The sequence below is a fragment of the Leucoraja erinacea genome, chromosome 14 (genome assembly GCF_028641065.1).
Source record: "Leucoraja erinacea ecotype New England chromosome 14, Leri_hhj_1, whole genome shotgun sequence".
Taxonomy (NCBI): domain Eukaryota; kingdom Metazoa; phylum Chordata; class Chondrichthyes; order Rajiformes; family Rajidae; genus Leucoraja; species Leucoraja erinaceus.
In genome coordinates, this window is record NC_073390.1 from 5,294,403 (window position 1) to 5,308,190 (window position 13,788).

Genomic DNA, 13,788 nt, shown 5'->3' on the forward strand with positions numbered 1-13,788 from the left:
CATTTTTCCTTATTATTGGTTAAAATGAGGACCATTGTCTGAACTTATAGGTAGGTAGGCCAAACCTGGGATTAACAACAATACGTAGGTAGGCCAAACCTGGGATTAACAACAATGTTACTGTAGTTGCAACAGTATTATTAGTGGTTGGTAGAGCTTCACTCCACCTGCTAAATAAATTTAAAATCAATACTCAATATTTATAACACTGGGCCCTTGGCATTTCAATAAAATCAATCCGTATGTATTCAAACGATCGTGATAGCATTGGCGTCACCCCTGAGGGTATCCTAATTGGTTTGCCTGGATTATTTCATTGGCAAATTTTACATTCAGAGGCCTGCTTCAGTGCCTCATCAAATTTTCGGGTGTCACCACATTTCCTTTGTTATCCTATCATTCCCTCCTTACCAGCATGGGTAAGACGGGTAAAAATGTATCGTAAACACCAACTTGTCCAAGCGGGGTGTGCTGAATCAATGGCACAGCCCTCTTGTTTCCATAGTTATTATTATATACAAGAGGCGTCCCTCTGTAATGTACATACCTCTCTCATGTTTGGCAGGACCGTTCTATTTGCTAGCATCTGTTTAGCTGCTGTCACTATGCATTTGGATGTACAGGCTGCCTGTTTGGATACACTATCGGCAACTCATTGCCTTTTGCTATAGGGTCCCCAGCACCAGTGTGTGCAGTACATTTAATAATGACCAGCTGTTCTGGTAGCATCAATGCCTTAAACAAATTACGCACAGAAAGGCATTCCCGTGCTCCCAATCCTGGAGAGCTTTGTAAGGTCAGAACTTCAAGTTATAGGGATGTTACTGACGGAACTGTCACAGGTAAAGATGTCATTGCTACTGGTGGACATCTCCCAAGATTATCTAACTCCTCATCTTCATTACCAAATAGGGTTGTTGTGCCAGACATGAAGTCTCCTCCAGAGGATTTACCAGTACTGGGTTTATTTTTTACGAACCATCACCTGTTTCTCACCTCCTGTCTGTCTTTTAATTCTATTCTCTTGTTCCTCTGCCCACTGGCATTCTAGTTGCAATAATTTCCATCCTTTCCTAGTGCTATCCTTGTTTCTTAACTCTATCTAGCAATGTTACAAAATTGTGAGATTTAAAAAATCAAGTCTGCAATTTATCCCATCAGATAAAGCATAACAATAAGTTTAATTTGACACCTAATTCACTTTCATATCTCAAGTAATAAAAAAGTTATGGCCATTTTCATACTCGGAAATTAGCATCTTGTTCCCTATTGATTTTCTATGGACATAACAAAAAAGCTGTGATCACGGACAGTCAAAAGCCCATAACCTTCTTAAAAATTAAGAGAACTTAATGACATTTTCAGTTATCATAGATTGAAGCATTCTGAAACAAATATAAAATAATCTTACTTGGATGACCTGAAATTAAAGCATATTAGTTAGTTACCCAATTGTAGCTAATTTCAGACTTCAATTACTAGATCTAAACATCTATCCATTTCTTAATAAATCATTACATTTTTAAATAGCCTAAGTGTCCAAATAATATTCACAAATAATTCACAATAAAACATGATTTTTAAATCTCATTTACATCAATTTATAGGCCAAATGGAAGGAATTTAGTGTTCAATTGCTGTAAATTAAAGTCTATTTTAAACCGGCTTTCTAGTGGGTTCCTGTGAACGCGCTGGTTTAGAACGTTCACATTGCGCTGGATTTGTGCCCTCAAATGTCCAGAAAAATACTGCGGAATATAAAAAGCCCATAATGAGCTACTCGCTATAGAGAACTTTATATACAGGGTTCTTAAGAAGCCCCTTTTAATGTAAAAATAAGGTACATACCTTTAATTGTTTGCTTTATAAAACCCTGGGGCTGCGAGAGGTCGCGGGTTTAGAGAGTAATTTTTAAACTACTATAACTATTATACAAGGCCATAAAAACTAATAATACCTTTTGCGACGGGGTCTTTCAGCGATTTTCCGTTAATGATTTACTAGGCTGAACATTTTCGATTGCAACAGCCTAGTAAAAATCGCGTTTTAAACCTGCCCCCTCTAAACAGCGCCAAAATCACGCACACTGCCTGGGGGCAGATTCTCATCGACGATTCAGGTAGGTTTTGTAACATACCTACTCTATCTCCTTCTTACATCCAGTATCCATCCAACTTCGAACTCTACTCTCCTCATGCTTCTCCTCTGTTCCTGATTTCCATGTTGTAATTCCTTTCTTCCATTTCTTTCCTGTCTTCCTTTCCCATATCAACTTGTAACTTAACATTCTAAATTTCTTATTATACATAGGATTCAAATAACACATATATAGGACCGGTATCCAGACCATTCCCCATAGACAAATAGAAAGAGAGAGAGAGAAAACAGACTTCTTAATTCCGAATCGTTCCAAATATATCAACCAGGCCAACCCACTAAATGAGACCCCAGTTTCTCAATTTGGCTGACTTTTTTAATTCCTTAATATACGACCCAAGTGTCTCAACGAGGCCGACTCGCTAACCGAGACCCCTGTTTCTCAACCTGGCAGACGTCTTATCCCTTAAAATAAGCCCCAGGTGTCTCAACGAAGCAGACCCGCTAACCGGGACCCCCGTTTCTCAACCCGGCAGACTTCTTAATTCTTTAACATACAACGCCACTTATTTCTCAATCCGACAACGCATCGGATGTCTCAATAAGCCAGACGCACACCTCAACCCCCGTATCTCAACCCGACAAATCACGGATATCTCAACGAGGCCGATGAGCCCTTAGTAGAGAGAGAGAAAAAGAAAACAAAGAGAGATAGAGAGAGAGAGGAACCGCTCAAGTCCATCTTAACAATATACCCAAGCCCTTCTTAAAAATACATACACAAGTCTGTCTTAAAAATACATACACAATATCCCTTCTGAAAAAAAAAACATATAAAGCCCAACTGGTCTTACCTGTGTCTGTTTCTAAGAACCTCGGCAGGGAACCAATTCAATGTCTGATGAAGGATCACAGACGTTCCCGGGAGTTTCTAGGGAGTCGGTCTTACAAGGGGGCCGATAGAGCTCAGTTATCTCCCTTCCAATCCCGGCAACCTCCGCAACCTCTTGCACAGTCAGCTGTTGATGTGGTCCCAGCGAGGCCTGCATAACTACGCCAATGAAAAAGTTATTTTTATAACAACTAAACCAGGTTCGCTTCTTAATAAACAGACACCACACAAACCGTTTGGTAGACCAGCTCAAAACTTTACTTAACATCGGCCGATGGAAGGGAGCGAGCATTCCAGTCAAGTGACCAACACAGACACTTGACTGTGCTCAGCCACCTTCTCTTAACAACAGAATTACATTGCCTTAAATAGGGTTTTTTTGTCCCCTTTGCACATTCCACAGACATTAGTCATGGTCAGAGGTTTATGGCATCTTACTTCAAAGATATCTTTAGCTTCTCCAATGTTATAGGATTTATTATCTCACACACCCACAGCCTAAGGCAAGCCTAATTTGAGACTAAATATAAGCTGTAAGCTAGCCCAGAAGTCAATTTAATATCTTCTTATATTTTTAACTAAAATTCGGCTTCATCACACTAAACACATTATGTAAATATGTAGGTGTTAATAGCTATTTAAATGTATGCATGTGGTTATTATAAACTGAGCAGAAAATATAGTTATAAATGTTTATTAAAGGAGAAAAATAAATAACAAATTTAAAATCCCCATCAAAGTAGGTTGGTACCATATGATTAGTGTTGTGTACTGAAATAAACCACTTCTCTATTTTCCTTCTACTTTGAAAATGATATTAGATAAATTCTACAACTAAGGTAGAATGCTACTATTCTCTTATCTCAATACATTGCTGAGACATTAAATTTTGAGGATGTAATCAAGAGGAGGTTCTCAAGTGCCAACAGTAATGACAATATTGACATCATTTCATACTTTTTTACATCTATACACTAGCATCAAAGGCCACTCCATTAATTAGATCGTTATGCTGTCCAATCTAAAAATCTACCCAGTACCCTGATAATTGTAGTGAAACCTAAGGGTTAGAAACAAGATCCTTACAAATAAAAGAAGATAGACACAAAAAGCTGGAGTAACTCAGTGGGCCAGGCAGGATCTCTGGAGGGAAGGAATGCGTGATGTTTTGGATCGAGACTCTTCTTCAGACTAGTTAGGGATAAGGGAAACAAGAGATATAGACGATAATGTAGAGAGATAAAGAACAATGAATGAAAGATATGTAAAAAAGTAACGATGATAAAGGAAATGGGCCAGGGATAGAGAGATAGGAAATGCCGGGGTTACTTGAAGTTAGAGAAATCAGAAAAATGTCATACCACTGGGCAGTAAGCTGCCCAAGCGACATATGAGATGCTTTTCCTCCAATTTGTGTTTAGATTCACTCTGACAATGGAGGAGACCTAGGACAGAAAGGTAGGTGCAGGCAGACTGAGCAAAGATGTTCAGCGAAACAATCGCCCAGTCAACGTTTGGTCTCGCCAATGTATAAGAGTCCACATCTTGAACAATGGATACAGTAGATGAGGTTGGAGGAGGTGCAAGTGAATCTCTGCCTAACCTGAAAGAACTGTCGGGGTCCCTGGACAGAGTCAAGGGAGGAGCTATAGGGACAGGTGTTGCATCTTCTGCGGTTGCAGGGGTAGGTACCTGGGGAGGGGGTGGTTTGGATGGGAAGCGATGAGCTAACCAGGAAGTTGTGGAGGGAACAGTCTCTGCGGCAGGCGGAAAGGGGTGAAGATGGGAAGATATGACTAGTGTTGGGATCCCGTTGGAGGTGGCGAGAATTTCAGAGCATTATGTGTTGTATGCGACGGCTGATGGGGTTATAAGTAATGACTAGGGGGAATCTGTCTCTTTTGCAACTAGTGGGAGGGGGAGCAAGGGAGGAGCTGCGGGTTACCGAGGAAACACAAATGATGGGAAAGGGGATGAGGACATCTCAGATGTCCTGGTATGGAACACCTCATCTTGGACGCAGATGCGGCAGAGGAATTGGGAGTAGGGGATAGAGTCTTTGCAGGAAGTAGGGTGGGAAGAAGTATAGCCAAGATAGTTGTCAGAGTCAGCGGGTTTGTAATAGACTTCAGTCGATAGTCTATTTCCTGTGATGGAGACTGAGATCAAGAAAGGGGAGGGAGGTGTCGGAGATGATCCAAATAAATTTGAGTGCTGGATGGAAATTGGTGGTGAAGTTGATGAGGTCAATGAGGTCTGCATGGGTGCAAGAGGTAGCACCGATGCAGTCGGCAATATAACGGAGATAGAGTTTGGGGATAGGGCCTGTGTACGCCTTGAACAGTCCTTCCAAATACATTTTTGTATGGTGACAAGGGTTTCATAAAACCTTGGATTTTTACCAGATATATCTTCCAGAAATTTGAGATAAGAAAATTGTATGAAGGGAAATATTTTGTCAGTGAAATTGGTTTTATCATTGTATGTTAAAATTGATACTTGCAAAAGATTGCTATTTCTCAGTGGAGTGAAGAAAGCCATGAATTCTATACATTTATGTATTGCCTGTGTGATAAAACTGACACCTGCTAAAGATTATAGTTTCTCAGTGGAATTTAGAAAGCCATGAATTTTAGCGATGATATATTGCCTTCCTTAAGTCAGAAGTCAGAAAACAAAACCCTCGTTTGACTGAAACAAAATCAAGAGAGGATTAGACAATGAATATATAAATCACATTGTAATTTAACTTGCAGACTCAGGAATGCTAAAGAGGAAACCAAAGCTCTTGAGGGCAGACTCAAAGCCGTGACAGACTCAGTGGTGAGTACTGAGGAACAAGTGGCTAGAATCGAGAAGGCACTGAAGAATGAAGAAAAAATATTGAAGGTTAGTAAATCACTACTTTTAAGGAAAATCATGACTTTTAAGTGTGACCTTTCAACGTGTGTTTTTACACAAAATGTAACAGAGTAACATTTTGCTTGTGTAACTGTTGATTTAAATTAAAAAAATTGAAATTGTCTATCACATCCCAAAGAGGCTACATTGTATAAAGCTATCAGCAAATCAGATGGAACAATTTGAGCATAGAACATAGAAAGGTACAGCACAGGAGCAGGCCCTTTGGCCACAATACCTGCGCCAAACATGATGCCAATATAAACGACATATCCATGTGCCTACATGTCCATGTGGATATCTAAAACCTTCTTAAATGCCACTATCTCGCCCCCCCCCCCACTCCCGGGCAGCAAGTTTCCAGGTACGCACTGCCCTCTGTGGGGAAAAATACTTGCCTGCACATCTCCTTTAAACTTTGCCCATCTCACCGAAATGCTATGCCCTCTAGGCTTTGACATTTCCATCCAGGATAAAAGATACATCTATAGTCTTTTTCCACTATCGATGTCTCCCATAACTTTAGAGACTTATGTCAGGTCTTCCCGCAACCTTTGGCATTCCAGAGAAAATAATCCAAATTTGTCCAACCTTGTAGCTAATAGCAACTAATCCATGCAGCATTCTCGTAAACCTCTTCTGCACCCTTTTCAAAGCACCCACATCCGTCCTGAAGTGGGGTGACCAAAATTGCATGCAATACTCTAAATGTTGCCAAAGTCATATAAAGCAGCATCACGACTTCCTGACTCTTATAGTCTATGCCCTTAGCAATGAAGGTGAGCATTCTGTCTACTGGTATAGCCATTTTCAAGGAACTATGGACTTGGTCCCTAAAATCCCCGTGAACATCAATACTCTTAAGGGTCTTGCCATTAACTGTATACTTTCCCCTTGCATTCAATCTCCCTAGTGCAACACCTCACTGCAACAAGCTTGGATTTAACTCTGCCATTTATCCGCCCATATCAATAGCTGATCTATATCATGCTGCATTCTTTGACAGTCTTCCTCCCTGTCCACAACTCATCAATTTTGGTGTTGTCTACAAGATTGCTAACCAACCATCTACATTTATGACCAATTTGTTTGTATATATCACAAACAACAGATGTCCTGGCACAGAACCAATAGTCAATAGTGCTTTTATTATCACATATGTTAATTGGTAACAAGAGAAATAATTTTCCTTACAAACAGTCCAGTAAAGTATCACCGTACCCTCAATAACTGATTAGCAAGTGTACAAGAGTAATTTACTGAGCCACATGCAGGAGGCGCCATGTTTTGGCACTAATTTCATGCTCTAGTTCTTATGAGCGGTTCCTGTACCAGGCAAGTCCGAGGCTGTTGCTGGCCTCCAGCTGTCTCCTTCTTTGGACACCACGTCCCTCTCCTTGCCCATCCTATGTTCCCTGGGGGTACCACGAGGGTGCTGTAGGCCATACCCTGGTTCCCTGCCCAGTCCTACCGGCCTCGCTACTTGCCTGGCATCATCCTCCTGGTCTCCTGTGGACGAACAGGGGCTGGCACAACAGCTTCCCTTTCCAGGCCAGCGGTCCACTGCGTCCGACAAACATGAGGCTGCCTCACTGACTTCCTCCTGCAGGCCGCGATCCATTGAGCCTTCTGTTTGGCCGCGGGGGACCAGCTCCACTGAAAGCCACTGGACCTTCAGTGCGACCACGGGAACCAGCTATGCGGGCTTGCCTTGAAGCCGCGGACCTTGAACTGCCATAGGACTAGCTGCCATAGGACTTCACCCAAAGCCACAATCTTTTACATTGATTTCAGCCGCGGGAACGGCTTGACAGGCTCCTCCTCAAGCCGCAATCTCCAACCCCGAGTCTGGCCGCGGGGGCCCACCGTCCGGCTTCTCAAGGGCCGCAGCCTCCTGGGAGCGTAGAACCCTGTAGAACCACTGATCAGAGATCTTCGGCCTTAATATTGTCCTTCCACCACAACCCTCTGACTTCTATGAGTAAGCCAGTCTGAAACCAAACAGCCAAGTCACCATGGTTCCCTTACATCTTAATTTTCCGGGTCAGATGGATTTTGTCAAATTACTTACTAAAATCCTTGTACAACGTCTGCTTCCCTACCCTCAACAATCAACTTTGTAAATTTCTGCATTACCTCTACTTCCTTTCTTAAAGGAACAACATTAGCTTCACTTTAGTCCTCCGAAACCTCGAGACAAGATATAAACCACATATTAAACTGTCCTAGTAAATTGGTATTCCCCACACAGATCTCACTGTTCTCCACCAACCCCTTCTTGGTGAATGTAGATGCAAAGTACTTGTTTAGTACTTCACCTACATCCTCTAACTCCAAGCTTAAATTCCAAGCATAAGCTTAAAGAGTATTAAGATGGATAAATCTTTGAGACCTGACCAAGAGTATCCTCGGACATTGTGGAAACTTAAAAAAGAAATTGATGGGACCCTAGTAGAAATATTTGCATCATCTACAGCCACGGGAAACATTGGAGGGTGATTAATGTGCATTCATTGGATTGCTAGGGCAAGCTGTGGAAATACTGGCTGGTGAACCTAACACCAGTAACTGGAGGGGATTAAGAGGGACAGAATCCACCAACATTTAGTTATGCAAGGACTGGTTAGGAATAGTCAGCACAGCTTTGGGTGTGGGAAATCATGTTGACCAACTCTCAGGACAAGACAGCTTCTGTGTGGCATGCAATGAGTAACAATCCTCCTGGCCTTCATCCTTTCCCCCTCCTCACCCCTCCCCCAGAGAAGTTACTCACTAAAGATCATATCAAATATATCATTAAATAAAACTTGCCTGAATGGGTGTAATTGCAACAACATTTAATGTGCCCAATGTGCCAGCGAGCCCTTCTTCACCCACTGCACAGTCTGTTAACGCGGTTGTTGTTGCGCCTCGTGCTGCAGCCCCGGGGGACAGCTCTTTCTTCAGGTGGCTGCCATTGGCACGACGTGCTCCTCCTGACGTCGCTTTGTCCACTCCCCGCTTGCTCCTCCACTTTCTCCCGTTGCTCTGTCTGCTCTGCCTCTTCCCCTTCTCCTTCCACCGCTGACACCTCCTCCGGAGTGGCCAACATACTCCACCTCGCGACCGAGTGCGTCCTGTCGGTAGCGGCAGCCTGAAGAAAGCGCTTCTTGTCAGGGGCTACAACATGAGCCGCAACAACAGCCGCATCAACTAGTGAGGAAGGGCTTGCTGGTGCAGATCAGCGGCATTGGTGCCAAGTTTTAAGGTGAAACGACATAGTGCTGGAGTAGTTCAGGAGTGAATCAGTTTGAGGGTCCTGATGTCACCTATCCGTGTTCTCAAGGGATCCAGAGTTGCTGCCTGACCCGCTAAGTTGCTGCAGCATTTTGTCCTTTTGTGTATTAACCATCATCTCAGCTCTATTTCACTGACATAATGATAATACTTCACTAGTTTTAGTTTAGTTTAGAGATACAGTGCGGAAACAATCCATTCGGCCCACTGGGTGCGCATCGACCAGCGATCCCTCACATTGACACTATCCTCCTACTAGGGACAATTTACGCATACACCAAGCCAATTAACCTACATACCTGGACATCTTTGGAGGTTATAGTGGACAATCGGCAATAATGGACACCAGTTTCCCCCCCCCCAAAATTATGATTATTTATAACAGGGCTGCCAACTCTCACGCATTGAGCATGAGAATCACGCATTTCACGCGATTCTCACGCTCCCACGCTGATTACAGTATTTCTCACGCTCAAAAATGTTATTAAAAATTAAGCAAGTCACGAAAAATTAAATTCACCCGAGGCTTCCACACTTCTCCACACTCACCAATGAGAATAGTTTTCTGTCGGCGGGGTTCCCGCAAAGAACGAGCAATTTGATTGGCTTAAGCCCATCGCACACTATTTAAAATGGCAAATTCTGCAGTACTAATGATTCCATTTACTAATGATTCCATTTGACAGTCATTGAACCAAAATAAAGCAAAAATTGTTTTAGAGATGAGTAAAAACCATGAGGGGAATATATAAGGTGAATTCATAGTCTTTTCCCCGGGATATGTGATTCAAGAACTAGAGGGCATTGGTTTAAAGCAGGGGTGTCAGACTACCGGCCAGCAAATGGGATGATTTGAGGAAAAAGGAGTTTAGTTTAGAGTCTAAAGGTGAGACACGACGGTGGTCCCAGCACCGATCCTTGAGATACCGCTCACATCTCCCACCCTCACCTCCGGTGGCTGTGTCCATCGGCCGCTCTGTCCACACCCCATGGAATTTTAACCCCGGCCCGGAGCCAGGAGGGACCGGGTGAGTGGGGACGTCGGTGCCGCCTCCGGAGCCTCGCGCTAAGGTCCTGCTCCGATGCCCGACCCCCGGGTCACTAACGCTCGCCCTCCCCCGGACCCCAGCTGAGCACTTGGGCGGCCCTGCATTCCCGGGGGGCAGGGGGGGAGAGGGAAACGCTGAATAATATTATGAGAATAGGACCTGTTTCGCTTAACAAAGAGTGTAGCAAGGAACTGCATGTGCTGGTTTAAACTAAAGATAGACACAAAAAGCTGGAATAACTCAGCGGGACACGCAGCATCTCTGGAGAGAAAGAATGGGTGATGTTTCGGGTTGAGACCTTCAGACTGAAGAGGTTGAAAAGCAGCCATATAGATGTAAAATGACTTGAGATGTGTGTTATCCAACTAAGGGTAGAAATCAGAATCATGTGTTCATCTTTATTGACGTGACACCGTAATATATATACTACAGACGTTGTCATTTCACAATGTCAAAATATGTTTTTTCACTCATAAATCTTTAATCAATAGGAACTTGATGATCAGATGAAGTATCTGAAGGACAAGAAGTTTAGGAAAGCTAACGATCTTCACGCCATTAATGAGGAGGTCAAAACAACTAAAAACCAAATGTCAGGAAATAAGGCAACACTCCGCAATCTCAATAGCCGAATTGACAAACTTGACAATGAAAGCATCAAACAGCAGGAAGTGATTTACAGCCAGGTAATCATAGGTATTTTATTATTCATAATGCTTCGCTGTTCAGTGTTACAGTAAACATTTTTTTCCGGTTACAGATATTGTTGTGTAATGGTAGATATATTTAATTATTTTTTGCAATATTAAAAACATTTTACAGTGCACATGACATGCAGAAACAATTGTAAAGAGCCCGTGGATCAATGGAATACTTTTATGCAAATGATACATTAGTAGTTGTGCTTACTGATAATTTTATCTCCAGTTATCAAGGGGTGGAATTATTATGTTAGTTTAGAAATAATCTTCCATTATTGTTCATACAGAATGTTTGAAAATGCAGAGCTCTGGCAGTAAAAGGGTAGTCTCAAAATATTATACCTGATCTACTTGTATTTTATCAGCTCCATTGGTACTATTGCTTGGTTAAGCTTGCGCATGTAATGATATAATTGTTGGAAATCAAAGAAAAAGATGTCTGTTGGATCATCCATCATTCTTGCATATACAATAAATGATGATTTATCTATCGCGTAGATAATTGCAGAGAAGCATTTCCTCAAATTGAGCATGCAAGACAGTTGTGATATTCTCTCCCATTTCCCATTTTACTTCGGAGTCACGTGATGACTGCGTGAAGAAGCCCGTTCAGCCACATGTGCGTCATTACGTCAGATGCATTGGTGCAGGCGACCGGTTGGAGCAGCAGGAGCTCCTCCAGCCCGGTACGTTTAAACTTCAGGTAAGCTTGTATTTCTACCTGTTTTATTCCTTGCAGGAACCTCTTGTTCCAGAGGCTTCCTGCCGGAGGATTCGCGAGGCCCGACGAGGGAACCAGCTATGGGCTGTGGGGTTCTTGCCGCGGGAGCGGATAGCTGGAGAATGTCGGGTGTCGCGAAGTCTATTGCTGATGGGTGGTCAGTGATTCCAGGCACTCTAGGTGCCGGGAGGGTTTCCCTCCGATAGACACATAGACGCTGGGGTTCCCGGGGAGGGGACCTCCAGTAGGCTGGGTGTCGGGAGGGTTTTCCCTCCGATATAAATATAGATGCCGGGTGTTGGGAGGATTTTTCCCGATATACATATAGAGGCTGGGGTTCCCGGGTAGGGGAATCCAGTAGTGGTGCGGCTTTCAGACCGCAGGGGTCCCCAGGAAAGGGGTTAAACGAACCGGAACGGTCAGCCCTGGTGCCAGTAGAGTTTTCCCTTCGGTAATATATATGGGCGCTGGGATTCCCGGGGGAGGGGAAATCCACCAGCAATGCGGTGCCCAGACCACAGAAGTCCCCAAGATATGAGGTAAACCGACCAAAGTGGTCAGTCCTGGTGCCGGGAGGGTTCCCTTCCGGTAAAATGAAAAATGTGGAGGTTGACCAGGATGGAGCCCTATTGAGAGGAGGCTCAAGCTAGATACACCCTAACATCAGGAGTTATGTCAGTGCGTGACTATGGGAAAGTCAGCGCCAGCGGCAGGGCTGCGTAAAGGGGATGCTGAGTCTATGGCAGTGTTGGGCAGATGGGAGAGCCCGTGCCAGCAGCGCCTTGTAACAGGGCTGCATAATGGGGATGCCGAATCTATGGCAGTGCCGGCCTATTGCTCTAGGCCGCGCCAGCAGCGCCTTGTAATAGGGCTGCTTAAATGTATGGCAGCAGCACTTGTAGAAGAGCTGCATAATGTCTCCCTCATGGAAGAGGTGAGTTTACCGGGGCATTTCTGACCCTGAAGGGTGGGCCTGTTGGAGAGGCCGCGCCAGCAGCGCCTTGCAGTAGGGCTGCTTGATGTCTCCCTTATGGAAGAGGAGAACATGCCGGTTCAGTGTAAATCTGATGCCGAGACTGAGGGTATAGCATGGAGCATACCTCAAGGGATGAATGGTACATGTCAGAGGTACGATTCCTGGCAGCAAGATGCCATCCCAACACAATGCAGTGAACACCGCTATCAGGGGATGTTAGAGCCACCTGCCGAATCTTCTATTCAGGTAAGACCTATTCCACAGGTAAAACCTGAAGGACGAAGCATAAGATATTGGACCAATTAGGCCAACGACGAGCAAGGATTCATAGTTGAGGGGACAACGCACCCCAAGGCTCTATCGGCAGGAAGCGGTTCACTGAAGCTGGTAGCAGCATGAAAGCTGACCAGAGTTACTCTACAACTAAGTGACCACGAACAAATTGGTAAGATTTACAATTGGTTGTACAATACATATATGATTGAGACATTGTCATCTACTCAGAGGCATTTTAACCAGGTAAATTGGACATTACTAGTATTCCAAGAAGGTTGGAATTTGGCCAGAAGAGTGTTGAGCTAGGTCCAGTATTTTAGCCAGGTTTGCCGTCGAGGCAGGCTCGGAGATATGGGGAATTGTATTTCAAGGCAAAGTCAGAATTATGGCAAGAATTGGCTTGGGACATGTGAGAATTATCGGAACCGGGCCAGAGTTGCCGTTTAGGGCAAACATGAAATTATGGCAGGCGTGGCCTGTTCATTATAAAAGAAGGGTAATCAAACTGATTCATACGGTTTTCCATGTACAATGATCATCAGAGATATTTGAAGGCATTGCTATGATGAGGCAATTTAACAGTATGATGACAATAAATCATTCAAAGGACTCCTCAGAGTTCAAAAACACTTGTGATGTATTGTCTGGATTATATTTTGACACTATATTTGGCTAAAATCCACTGTTTCAGTCTCAAGCTACTTGAGAAAATGTTCTTCCCTATCCAGTTAAATTAAGTTGTTATCAAATGGATAGTTGGCCTGTGATTCCGCCCTGGGCAACAGATTGGAGTCAATAGAAACCTGGAACAGCCTTGTTGTTATAAAGCAGTTTCTATTCATTAGACTAACTGGCAATATAATAGATGTGATGCAGCTGTGCAAGTGGGAGAACTGACA

General features: G+C 43.6%; 1 protein-coding gene across 1 annotated transcript in view; it reads left to right on the forward strand.

The window, feature by feature from the left end:
• The window catches only part of ccdc39 (coiled-coil domain containing 39), a 194,718-nt gene that overhangs the window by 64,069 nt on the left and 116,861 nt on the right, over window positions 1–13,788 (forward strand). The window contains exons 9-10 of the mRNA XM_055645401.1: window positions 5,746–5,878; window positions 10,707–10,901. Of these exons, the coding sequence (XP_055501376.1) occupies window positions 5,746–5,878; window positions 10,707–10,901 (328 nt within the window). The remainder of the gene's footprint in view (window positions 1–5,745; window positions 5,879–10,706; window positions 10,902–13,788) is intronic.